The 13,276-nt window shown below is 42.2% G+C and overlaps 2 protein-coding genes across 6 annotated transcripts in view; both read right to left on the minus strand.

Annotated features, from left to right (window-relative positions):
* Positions 1-8,011, minus strand: part of Slc12a6 (solute carrier family 12 member 6) — a 92,925-nt gene extending 84,914 nt beyond the window's left edge. For 2 of the 5 annotated variants that reach the window (XM_013158722.3, XM_003475653.5), the window contains exons 1-2: positions 7,846-8,011; positions 7,082-7,362 (exon numbers count right to left, since the gene is read on the minus strand). In XM_013158722.3, coding sequence (XP_013014176.1) covers positions 7,082-7,352 — 271 coding nt within the window. In that variant the 5' untranslated portion in view covers positions 7,353-7,362; positions 7,846-8,011. Of the gene's footprint in view, positions 1-7,081; positions 7,363-7,623 lie in introns of those variants that run through there. The other 3 variants (XM_063250334.1, XM_063250333.1, XM_063250332.1) reach the window with 2 other exon arrangements.
* A 4,327-nt stretch (positions 8,012-12,338) lies between these two features.
* Positions 12,339-13,095, minus strand: Nop10 (NOP10 ribonucleoprotein). Its single transcript, XM_003475652.5, has 2 exons — positions 12,962-13,095; positions 12,339-12,723 (listed from the first exon to the last, which is right to left on the minus strand). The coding sequence occupies exons 1-2, from the start codon at positions 13,013-13,015 to the stop codon at positions 12,583-12,585; spliced, it is 195 nt and encodes a 64-aa protein (XP_003475700.1). The 5' UTR covers positions 13,016-13,095; the 3' UTR covers positions 12,339-12,582.
* Positions 13,096-13,276: the final 181 nt, after the last annotated feature.

The raw sequence follows: 13,276 nt of genomic DNA on the forward strand, positions 1-13,276 counted from the left end.
CCAATTTAATGCCATAATCAATTCATTCATGAATTAGTCAATCCTTCTCCTGAAAGCAGTCTAAGAGCTCTGTCAGGTTCCTAGACGGGATTAGTGTAAGAAGGACAGTTTTTAAGTAAATAGGGAGCAGCGTACTATAAAGTTTAGTAACTGGCTATGGACTATGGAGAAGAGAGAAGAGAGAAAAACACTCATTTTTGACAAGTGGTGCTGAAAAGCCTTTTTAAAAAAATGCATCTGACTTCTCTGAGTTTGCTGAAAAGAAAGATTTGTGCTGGTATTATTCAGACAATTAAATGTAAATATCTTGTGCTCTGGGTGAAAGATTTGGAGATAACAATGTGCAAAGTAGGTACCATTGTTGCCCCAATTGATGTGTTTTGAAATTTTGTTGTAGTCTTATTTTTCTTTTTATCCTTGAATAAAATGGATTTGAAAAAAAAATCTTAAAATATTACCAGGTCAGCTAGGAAGATACCAAAAGGGAAAAAAAAATACTATGTTTTTGGCACAGAGTCTCTTTAACAGTTCAGGCTGACCTTGGACTCAGTATGTAGCGCAGGCTAGCCACAAACTTGAGACAATCTTCCTGCCTCAGCCTCCCAAGTGCTGAGATTACAGGTTTGCACCATCATACCCATTTTGGAATCAATGTTTGTTTGTTTGTTTGTTTTTGTCAGTACTGGGGATCAAACTCACAACCATGTGCTTGCAAGGCAGGCGTTTGTGCTGCTGAGCTAAATCCCCAGCCCTGTCGATGTATTTTTTTAATCAATGTATTTTTATAAAACTATTCATGTTATTTCCTTGCACAATATTTAGCTCATTACTAGACAGTCTAAAAATACAAACAGAAAATACACTTAAATCAGGCTGGTGGTGCACACCTGTAATCCCAACGCTTGGGAGGCTGAGGCAGGAGGATCACTTCACATTCAAGGCCAGTATGCTACAAAGTGAGTTCAAGGCTAGACTGAACTGCATAGTGAGTCCCTGCCTCAAAAAAGACCAAAAAAAAAAAAAAAAAAAAAGCCTCTTTAACAAATGAGCTGGAAAAACTAGGCTTACACATATAAACATTAAAACTGGATCCATATCTTTCACTATGCACCAAACTAAAATTGAAATGGGCACTGGGAATACAGAAGTGCACCACCGTACCCAGCTTTAATATTTAGATTTTTGATCCATTTCAATTTTAAGTGTATTTTGTTTCTGAAATACAAACAGCAAATAAATATATGAAAAAATGTTCAACATCACTGAACATTTGAGAGATGCAAATTAAAACAACACTAAGGAAAAAAAAAAACCAAAACACTAAGTTTCCATCTCATCCCAGGAAAAATCTCTAAAGAAATCAACCAATAAGAAATGCCAGCATGAGCTGGGATTTAGCTCAGAGGCTCAAGCAGTTGCCTGGTAAGCACGAGGTCATGAGTTCGATCTCCAGCACACACACACACACAAAAAAGCTGGCAGGGCTATGAGGAAGAGGGAAACCTTCTTCACTGTTGGTGGGAGTGCAGCCACTGTGGAAATCAGTGTGGAGACTCCTCAAAAAGTAGGACTACAGCTTCAGTTTGACCCCGCCATTCCCCTCCTGCGTATTTTCCCAAAAGAATTAAAAGCATACCACGGCAATATATGCACATCTATGTTTATAGTGGCACAGTTTGTCACAGCCAACTGTTGGAAACAACCCAGCTGTCTATTATCTGGTGAGTGGATAAAGAAGATGTGATTTTTTAATACAATGGAGTACTATTCTTCCATAAAGGATAAGTTTGAGACACTTCTCAGTAAATAGATGCACCTGACAACATCCTATTAAGTGAAATAAATCAGACATACATGTGTGAATAAAGCACTGTTTCTCTGGTGTGAGAAACTAAAAGTGTAAATAAGAACCAAAATGTGTAATAGGCATTGTGCAATAGGAAAACAAAAATGTTCAAATTGGGAGTGGAACAAGAGAGAGGAAAGAGGGAAAGGAAAAAAAGAGAAGAGGGAAACACGGAAACAGAGCTTCTGTAAATGGGGAAAGGAGGGACTGAAGGAGGGGAGGAGAATGAAGGGAAAAACCCAGTTATATCATGTACAGGTACAAATTCTATATAATGAATGGTTATGTATATCTAAAATGTACCAAGGGGGCTGGGGATTTAGCTCAGCGGAATAAGCACCTGCCTTACAAGCAGGCAGTCATGAGTTCGATCCCTGGTACCGATTAAAACAAAAAACAAACAAACAAAAAAATAAAATAAAATGTACCAATAAAATCTGATTAGAAAAAGAAAAGCATATACTTGGGGCTAGAGCTCTAACTCAGTGACACAATGCCTGCCTGGCAAGCATTAGGTCCTGAATTTTATTCCTGGTACCAAAAAAAAAAAAGGTTTACCAAAGAGTAGTTACAGATGATTGTGCAATATAATTTATTTATTTTGTTGTGGAGCTAAAAAAAATTTACTTGAAAAAAATTTTTTGGAAGCCAGGGATATAGCTGAATAACATAGTGCCTGCCTGGCAACCATGTTCTCACAAAAAAAGTATCAGGCAAGTTTCTTAGTCAAATATTATTCTGCTTTAACCCCAGAATATGCAATTGGATGAGACCTACAGGTAACACAATACAGAACTGATCAACAAACCAGGCTAAACTTCTACTGCAATGTAATGGTTCCAAGGGTTGACAAATATTCCAGAAGACCTACTAGGCCAATGCTCTTACTTAGAGAAAGGCTGCTGTCCACTGACCACTGGACAAATGTCTGTTCATCTTTTAAAGCTGAGCTTAGGAGGGCAAGTTTTCACTTAGAACTTTTTCTTTAAAAAAGCCCTCTAGGGGTTGGGGATTTAGCTCAGTGGCATAAGCACCTGCCTTGCAAGTAGGCAGTTGTGAGTTCGATCCCCGGTACCGATAAAAAGACCAAAAAAAAAAAGCCCTCTAAGGGCCAGGAATATAGCTCAGCAGGCATAAGCCCCTGCCTGGGAAGTGTAAGGTCACGATTTCGATCCCTGGCACAAAAACAAAATAATAATAAAAATAAAAAAGCTCTCTAAACTGGGTGTGGTGGCACATACCTATAACTCTAGCACTCAGGAAGCTGAGGCAGGAGGATCGCTAGGAGTTTGAGGCTAGCCTAGGCTACACAGTGAGTTCAAGACCAGCCTGAACTGCATAGTGAGATTCTGTCTCAAAAAAACTCCAAAAATACAAAACAAAAGAGCTAGAGATTTGGCTCAGCGGCATAAGCATCTGCCTGGCAAGCGCAAGATCATGAGTTCAATCCCTGGTATCAACAACAACAAAACAAAAACAAAAACAGTTATTAACAGAATTAGATTGATGATCAGTTCTAACTTCTTGCCTCTAAACAAAACAGCTTATTATTAAAGTCAAATACTATGATATAAAAATTGCACATGCCTTTCTGAGTTGTTTGGTTAACAGAAAAAATCCACTCTTCCCTCTTTTTACAACTCATCTTGCAGAGGGATCTACTAGGTATTCTTCATGTGTATGCTAATGTAGTGCTAAAATTTTTCAGTCTAACGCACTCCCTGCTGAGCTATCTTGGCCATCTACTGCTAAGATTCTTGATTTTACCAACTGGATAGTCCTATAAACGCTAATACAAACCTGGCACAGTGGTGCATGCCTGTAATCCTAGCATTTGGGAGGTTAAAGCGGGAGGCTCCTGGTGAGTTTAAGCCCAGCCTGGGTTACACAGTTAAATCCTGGCTAGCCTGAACTACATAGTGAGATTCTGTCTCCAAAATACAAACAAACCTCAAACAGAAACTTTCTTTTTTTTTGTTTTTTTCAGATAGAATCTCACTATACAGCGAAGACCTTGAACTCATTATGGCTTGGCCAAGCTCAAACTCATGAGGATCCTCCTGCCTCCACCTCCTGAAGCTGAGAATACAAGTGTGCACCACCACATCAGGTTTCTTACAGGAAAAAAGAAAAATTGTAAATACTTTATCAACTCAGGAGGCAAAGAGCAGAAAAATTAAAACAAACATTTGAAATTTCATGCATCATCTCTGTGAGATATAATATGAGTAAAAGATGTAAGAAAACAAAATAAACTTTGGCTGGCAAGTTCCTCTACAGGAGGAAATGTAGGAGGCATGGAAATGGTGGGGAAAAGGAGAATCATCTCAGTGTCACAACCACAAAAAGACAAAAAAAGGGCCAAAAGATTCACAAGACTGTGAATAGTACAGTAGCACACACACAAGGTTTAAGATGCTCTATGATTTTAAGGATAGAGTCTGGGTAGAAAAGGAAGTTGCTTTCCTACACTGCATCCAGCCCAGGGACCTGGACAGACCATTAGAGGTTCCCGATTCTCCTAACAGATCTCATCTCTATCAAACAAAGGTGTCCACATACAAAGCCAAAGGTAAACTAGTAGCCTCTAGTAGTGGGGAAAATATACCACAGGATGATGGTCATCCTAAAAAAAATGTTTTTTTTTTGTCTTTTCTTTTTTATTGGTCCCGGGGATTGAACTCACAACTGCCTGCTTGCAAGGCAGGTGCTTATGTCACTGAGCTAAATCCCCAGCCCCTCTAAAAATTTTAATGCATAAAGAATTTGCTAAAAAATAGGTCATTGGGACACTAGGAAACTAGGTCCTCAAGAATAGGGAAAATGCTATTGAACAGCAGGGCTAATTTTCCTTTCATCTGACTATCAGATCAGAGTACTGAAATTTAAGGAATGCCTATATAAAGAGCCAGGCTTTAACTGCTGTAACCCACATACACAGCAGTTCAGCTTGGTATGCCAGCTGTGTTCTCCCTATATTGTAACACTATGCTCTAGAGTGTAAAGAATGCTCAGAGGTAAGGTGATAGCAGCCTAACAAGGATCCTGTTTTGCATGTCTACGTGGCTAATGAATTTTTTTGCTGTTGTTATCAGAAATCGAATTCAGTATCTTGCACTTGTCAGGCAGGCACTCAAGCCATTAGGCTATGCCCTGTGTCTAATGAATTACCAAAAAAAAAAAAATGTACTTTAATAAAAATATAGTTCCATAGTCTGTAAATTACAAGTCTAATAAATTCAACTATAAATTATGTAATGACAATTACAACATAAAAAATCAATACTGGTATATACATTATCTGGAATTTTTATGACAAAGACAGCATGATGAATAAAAACTATCATTTAGAATTTATTTGGAGAAAGAAGAAATTATAAGTTATTTTCTATTCCAACCTGTAATGCTGATACAATGTAAAGTTTGTCAAGAAATTGAAAAGCCAGGCAGGTGGAATATATCTATTATCCAGCACTCAGGAGGGTGAGGCAGGAGGGCTGCTTCAAGTTTGAGGCCAGCTTGGGCTACATAGTGTTCAAGGGCAACCTTAACTACGTGAGCCCCTGCCTCAAAGAAGCCAATCAATCAAAACAATTGTAGGACTCAAGTTGTAACATCTTGATAAAAGAAGAAACGATTAGTAAAGGATGAGTGAATTTTAAAACTGTAATTTTACCAAATCTACCTTGTCCCAAAATGTTAAAAAAAAAAAAAAAAAAACACAGCCAGATGTGGTGGCGCACTTTTGTGTTCCCAGCACCCAGGAGGCTGGGGCAAGAGGATTGCTGCAATTTTGAGACCAGCCTGGGCTACAAAGTGAGCTGAAGGCCAGCCTGAACTGCACAGTGAGATCCTATCTCAAAAAACAAAAAAACAAAAAAACCCACACACAAACAAAATTAAGGAACTAAAATCATTCTCATTTCCTGAACCCTGTAGTTTAGGAGGAACAGTACTTCCTGACACCGGAAATTAGTAAGTCACCCTCACTTTCACAATCAGTAGCTGAGGCTACAGTTTTCAAACTTGGGTAGACTAACATTTTTTAAGAACTTCTGATAGTCTTAAGGGAAAGTTTTATTACTAGCAAGGTTATATGACAAAATTATAATCATGTAACAGTTCTCAAACTTCTTTACATTGGAGTCTGAAAAATATGACTTCTCTTTTATCTCATCTCTTTTTTCTATCAGCTCCTCCCAATAAACCCAATGAAATCTTCTAAACCAGCTGACAAAACTGGTTTAGGAACCTAAGTCTGCAGTGGTCAATATGAACGTGGCCCTGACTACAAAGACTCAATATAGCACTCAAGACATTTCATCTGAAGCTCAAAGTGATAGTTATGTGGAATCAAGCCCTAAAAGCCTCTTCAGAAGTCCTCAATTTGACAGAATAGCACATTACATTACCCGACATTGCCCTGAGTGACCTCAGCGAGTTAAACCACTGTCTCTGTAAAAATATAAATTGCAAAATGTAATTTCGTGATGCGTATCAGTGTTTGGGCCAAGTGTGACTGTGCACACCTTGTAATCCCACCACTTGGGAGGTCAAGACAGAAGATCACCATGAGTTTGAGGCCAGCCTGGGGTACATAAGCGAGTTTAAAGCCACTCTTCACTATATCATGAGACTGTCTCAGAAACAAAACAAAAAGCAAAGTCTTTGGGGACAAAGTCACTAGAATATGACCAATCATACTATTCCTTGTGAGCGGCCTTATGTCCTGCTTTATGGCTAAGAAGCACATGTCCAACCCACAAAATTTTCCAATTTAGGATTCTCTATATCAAAAAATGATCACACGTTATTTACATTTAGTCAAAATATCCATTTCCTTATTTTATAGAAGCAAAAATAAAGACGTTAAAACTTTGCCATACACCTTCCTATACTCAAAATACTGCAGCTGAGTGTGATGGCTCACACCTGTAATCCTAGCACTTGGGAGGCTGAGGCAGAACTATAGCTCCAAATTTGAGATGAGTCTGGACTAGTCAGTTAAAGGGCAGCCCAAATTACATAGTGAAACCAAAAACAAAAAGAGAGAGAGAGAGAGAGAGAGAGAGAGAGAAAATAACCATTTTATTCCGGAAAAGTCCTAAGCATCCCCCAAGTGGGGGCCTTGGTTGCTAATAACCCTAGTAGAATGAGAAGTGCCTTCCTACTGGATGCTCATGCTGGATAAATAAAGCAGTAATGAAAGTACCCGCTGGCTAGGTTTCCACTTACCCTCGGTGACATCCTGGGGGTTGGAAGTCCGGTCACTGGCAGGATCCAGGGCAACAGTTGCTAGAGATGTGGTGGCCCCAGACATCTCACTCATAGGCTCGCTACGGCTTGTTTCTGGCACACTTTCCCTGGAGCTAAATCGTACACGGGAACTAGATCTCGAGCTGAGGTCTGGGCTAGTGTCTGACAAACCGGGAATGTCATCGATCTTTGTTGGTGTCACCATGAACCGAACCGAAGCCATCTTTGTGGTGGTTTCAGGAGGATGCATGTTTCCTTTCCTTTTTGACAAAGAAAAAGGAAAAATGTTGCAAAAATCTTCCTCCTAGACTAGCTACTTTTGATTGTACTACACTTTAAACTCAATTACTTTAATTCAGGTCCCACAAAAAGCCCTAAATAAGGATCCTTCTACTCAAGAACTCAAGACAACTGTCCTAGAAAATGCACCATGAATAGCTTAAAAAATAGTTGTGAGAAACCAAAAAAAAAAAAACGATGCCAATCTTGCGGAACTTCGTTCGTTCGCAATAAAGAGCTACCTAGCTATGTCCCCTGGTCCAGAGTTAGGGGCGCAGTGCCATGGTCTCACAGCAGCGGGTGAAGATTTGCCCAAACCCTAGGTTCCTGCCAGGCAGCTCCTTCCCCAGACCCCAGGTTCCTTTATCTGATGAGTGTCACACGACTCCAGCTGAGCTAAGTGCGTGCAGGCCCACCCAGAGCAGGTGAACCCAGTAGGGAGCAGATCGCGGAAAGATGCGCACCCGGCCACCTGTTGTGTATCAGGTGAATACCCCACAGGTCTGGCTGAGAGGAGGTGTGCGCAGAGCCACCTGATGTTTTTGAGGTTGAGAGTCCACTCGGGTCTGGTGCAAGAGGTGCGCACGCATAACGGGAGGAATAACGACACTACGGATGGAGAATGGAGGGCTGAGGACGCAGGGCAGACGAATTCCTGCCTCCAAAGGTGCCAGGGTGGCGCGCCCGCTCTTCCGGCAGGGAGTCCCTGGATCTGCCGGGGCTGTGGGCTCAGGACATCTCGGAAAGCAGCGACGGGTCGCGGCAGGTCGTCGCCGGGCTCGCTGCGCTGCTCCCGCGCGTGACAGGTTGCACCGCCCCTCGGCCGAGAGGCCCTTTCTGCCAGCTCGGGGCAAGTCAGCCCCTGCCGCCCTTCCTTCGGTCCCAGGAGACGGCCAGGCAGGCTGGCCCCCACTGGACAGAAGGGGCGACAGGCGGAGCACGCGGAGATCGCAGGTGCCGCTCCGGCGCCGGCGGAGGGGCTGCGCGCGCAGCCGTTGTTTACTAGCCGGTAAACGTCTCGGGCCGCGCCGCGCAGGGCCGGCGCCCCCTCCCCCGCCAGACGCAGCAGCGGCTGTTACGTGACCTCGCCACCCCCCGCCCCGGGCCCGGCGGGCTGTGCCCGCGCCGCCGCAGCCCTGCCCTTCGCTCCCCGCTCGTTCCTCATTCGAGGCTAACAGTCCTGAGAAGCCTCGGAGGCTGGAGGGCGGCCCGTCCCGCAGGAGCCTGAGCCCCGCCCGCCTCTGCAGCACGCAGTGCGCCTGCGCACGCCTGCCGCGGGAGCGGCGCACGACGGGAGCTGTAGTCCAAGCTGGAATCTTACGGTGGAGAAAGCCAGTCCATGGAGTCTGCGGCAGGCATCGCCTTTACCGGTGGTCCTAGGAGATATCTAATTAAACCTAGGAGATATCTAATTAAAAGCGTCTCTGAAAACATCAGTACAACTTTCTTAGACCGAAATTTCCCAATGCCTTTACCTAGATGACTCTCATAATTTTTACATATTAGGCCTTTGGAAAAGTGTCCCAAAATTTACACACTATACACAAGTCACCCCTTCCCGTTCCTGCCATTTTATTTTATTTTTATTATTTTGGTTTTTGGAAACAAAGTTTTTGCGATATCGTTCAGCCTGGCCAAGGCTGGTCTCGAACTCACACTGAAACCATCCTGCCTCCGCCTCCCAATTATAGAGGTGCGCCACCACACCACGATATGTTCCAGTCTTTTTAGAACTTACTAGACCCACCCTGTATCCAGGTTTAAATTTCAATTAAAGAAAATGTCTTTTAACTTTGGAGTTAGGAAGAAAACCAATGATTTTCTTTTCATGACATTTTGTTGAATTTACTGGCAGTATAGTATTTTTTGCTGGTGCATAATACAAAATGAGACTCATAATGGTATACTGGCACTTGCATGCATGTTTTAACTATTTTCATCCCCAGTACCCCCTTTTTGTGACAGGGCCTTGATAAGTAGTCCAAGCTGGCCTAGAATTTGTATTCCTCCTGCCTCAGACTCGAGTGCTGTGATTACACGTGTGCCTCAGCATCGAGGGCTGTGCTTATTGCACAGAAGTATTAGTATGTATATTGGCTCAGCAATGTTTTGTTTGAAAGTTTCCTATAACTTTGATCAGAACTCCTAAATTCCAGAAGCTAGTTCCTAGCATTGCATGGGTCCTTCCTCTCCGCAAGTGGGATGTTTCAACAGTACCCTTAACTGTTTTGAGACCTGAGCTTGAAAATCTTTTGTCAAATTGTCTATTAAAAAAAAAAAAGGCCAGGCATATAGCTCAGTGGCACAGTGCCTGCCTGGCAAGCACAAGGTCCTGAATTTGATTCCCAGTACAAAAAGGGAAAAAAAAAAAAGCTAGCCTGATAAAAAGACAAAGTACCATTTAAGAGGTACATCTGTGGCGGAGGCTAGCTCAGTGGTACATTTGCTTAGATGCCTGAGCTTATGGATTCCATCCCCAGCACCAGAGGTAAAAAACAAACAAACAAACAACAATAAACCTACTGGGGCCAGGGATTTAGCTCAACGGTATAAATTCCTGCCTGGTAAGCACAAGGTTGTGAGTTTGATTCTCCAGTACCAAAACAAAACCAAACCAATAAACCTATTCAAGTTTGATTCAGGATTTTTTTTCCTCAGGCAGTGGCTGCTCAAACATTATCCTTTATAAAGAAATGCTGAGTTTTACAATTTTTGTTCATCAAACTATTTGCTCCTGTATATCACCTAAATCCAAACTATTTACCTCTTGTGACTGTTCTTTCTCTTCCTGTCTGAGCACTAATCAAGCACTCATAAATGCACATCTCAGATGATCTCACAAATATTTATGCTGGCTTGTCTTTTCTATAACATCCAAGAGTATTTCATGGTTTAAAGTTCTTTGTTTTTAAAGTCTTTTTATTTAGGTCTACATGGTGGCAGAGAACAACTTTAATCCTTATTTTTTTGTAAGATACAGAATTTTATCCAATTCCAATTCAATTGGAAAAAAGAAAAACATCCGGTAGAACTAATGACTTTAGTTGTTAAGAAACTTTCAGAGGCTGAAGCAAGAGGATTTCAAATCCTAGAGGCAAGCCTGGGCAACTTAGAAAGACTGTCTCAAAATAAAAAAACATAGGCTTGGGAGCTATATGTAGTGGCCCACCCCTATAATCTCAGCACCCTGGAGGGTTGAGACAGGAGTCACAAGTTCCAGCTCAGTATGAGCAATTTAACAAGCTCCTGCCTCAAAATAAAAAATAGCTGTGGATGTAGCCCAATGTAGAAGGTTCTGGGTTAAATCCCTAGGCCCTTCCCAATAAATTAATACTGCTTGACAATAAACAAATACCTCATTTTACCTTTCTTGTAATTTCTTTGAAAATCTTTAGTCTTCTACTCATGATGAACCAAGCCCAAGTTTTGTTTTCTCAGCAGTGAACAACCACCCGCAACTTTCCTGCTTGCATACTTATTCATCACAATCTTAGAAACCTATCTACTCCTTACCAGAGCAAGAGCACGTAAATCATGTTTGTGCTGATCTGCCTTACATCTGCTTCTGGAGCCTGAAATTTTGATATAGGTAAAGATTGCAGAATAAGAACTCTCCACAAAACAGTTTTAAAATCAGTAGCACTAAAAACACTCAAACTTAGGCAGGTGTGGTGGCTCACGCCTATAATCCCAGCACTCGGGAGGCCGAGACAGGAGGATCGTTGCAAGTTCGAGACCAGCCTGGGCTACAAAGTGAGTTCAAAGCCAGCCTGAACTGCATAGAGACCTTGTCTCAAAAAGACAAAAAATAAATAAAAAATAAAAAAACCCACTCAAACTCAACTCAAAAGTCAATAGGACTAAGAAATAATGAAATTAAGTTGACAAGAAGCATAAGCAAACTAATGTTTTCTGACTGCCTCTACACAATGTTTTACCTCACCATCACTCTAATTTAAAGTGATTAAGAATCATTCGTGGGCCAGGTATGGTGGCACATCCCTGCAATTCCAGCACTAGGGGGGTTGAGACAGGATTGCTGTGATTTCCAGACCAGCCTGGGCTACATAGCAAGACCCTGTCTCAAAACAAAAAAAAAAAAAAACCCCAAAAAACCAAATAAAAACAAAACGAAAAACAATATATCTCAACAGTAACTGGAAACACAACAAAAATTCCTGGTTGAATCTCTTAAACCTCATCCATAGAGTGTTCCACGTAGTACCTACCTGCTAAAGGTAACAGAAAGTTAGGTGTTTGTAAGAAGACAACTGGAAAAAGAACTAAGTCTGGCAGTATTTCCAGAGAGGCAGTACACAGGCTTTAAAGGCATGAATATTCACAACTGGACAAACCTATCGCTACATTATAAGGATCCACCACCACTCAATTTCGGAGTTGGAAGAAAACATAAAAAATAAGAGATGGCACACAATTGTAAACTTAGCTGAGGCTGCACGGATATATTTGAGGCCAGCCTGTGTTACATAGTAAGTTCAAGATCAGCCTGAATTACATAAAGACTCAAGGAAATCTGGGCATGGTGGCACACCCCCGTAAATCCTAGGATCACCTGGGGTTCAAGGCCAGCCTGAATTACAGAGCAAGATTTTGTCTTAAAAAAAGCATGAATGAAAGAAAATGGGAGGAAAGGGGGCCAAAAAGTTTAGTATGCTTTTTACTATGCTTTTTACTTCCAACATCCTACAACATGTCTATTATTTTTCAAGCAACTCTTTTATTTGACTCAAAAGGGTCAAGACATCCCTTCAGTGTATTTTCAGCGAATGCTGACATTTGTGTCTCCGCCTTCCAAATGCCCTCCTATCCCTCCCAGCACAGCTTTATTCCTTCTACAGTAGAAGTTTTTCTTGTTACAACTCTTCTTTCATTTTACACGGTTTAAGAAACCAAAATTATCAATTCTTCCCTCCTACAACACACAAAATGAGAGCTCTTTTGAGTTATTTTATCTTTAATAACCTGACAATAATTCAAAATATGAAGTCAAACTTGTTTCCTTTAATGGGGATGCCACCATCATAGGATGCCTCACAAAAGCGTTATGAAAGGCAATAAAGACACTAGATCCCAAAAAACCCTGGTTGGTAAGAAGGTCTTCCGGGCTCACTGATTGACGTCTGGTTACGGTGTCTCCGAAGGGCAGCAGCAGGCAAGCGAGACAGGAGACAGAAGGAACCTCAGAGGACGGGGCGCGGCTGCTGGGTCATGAGCACCTTGAAGCGCTTCTTGATGGTGATTCGGTGTCGGGAGTATTTGTCGTCTGGAGAGAACCGAGCAGGATGAGCTGAGCAAGTCTGCTGCCCCATCGGGTCAAATTTCTGCTCGAGGAAGAAAATGATGTCAGTACAAAAGCGACTGAATAGAGGGAAGGCAACACAAAAAAAGGACAAACGTGAAGACTGGAGACGTGATGGTCAGACCACGAGGGCTCTACCCCGCCTCCCTTCCGGACTATCCGGCTCCCCCATTCGGCGAGGCAACTTGCCGGCTGGGCTCCAGCACGCCTCCCATATGTATTCCTCGCCACGCTGGCTTACTACTGTTTGCTCTCCTTACCTTCAGCGTGTACACCCGATCTCCCTCTTCGTTCAAGTAATACTGGAGAAACATGACCACGCTACCCGAACAGTACTCCAATAACAGCCCCCACTTCTGCCCCGGTATTTCTCTACTTCCTTCTAGTGAAAGAGGAAGTTTGTTTTGAGGCATGCCGGGAAATGTAGTTCTCTCTGGTTTTAGAGTCAGCTGGCCAGAAGGGGGTGTACTAGTGCAGGGTTTGACGGGGCAACTTGCAATTTTGCACACGTTGGGGCAAGTTGTAATCTTGCAGGTGTTCTAAAGACCCATGGAGTGTGCCCTTTGTGTGCCAGG

The sequence above is a fragment of the Cavia porcellus genome, unplaced genomic scaffold (genome assembly GCF_034190915.1).
Source record: "Cavia porcellus strain 051 isolate PalLab524CR breed Dunkin Hartley unplaced genomic scaffold, mCavPor4.1 scaffold_6, whole genome shotgun sequence".
In the NCBI taxonomy this organism is placed as follows: Eukaryota; Metazoa; Chordata; class Mammalia; order Rodentia; family Caviidae; genus Cavia; species Cavia porcellus.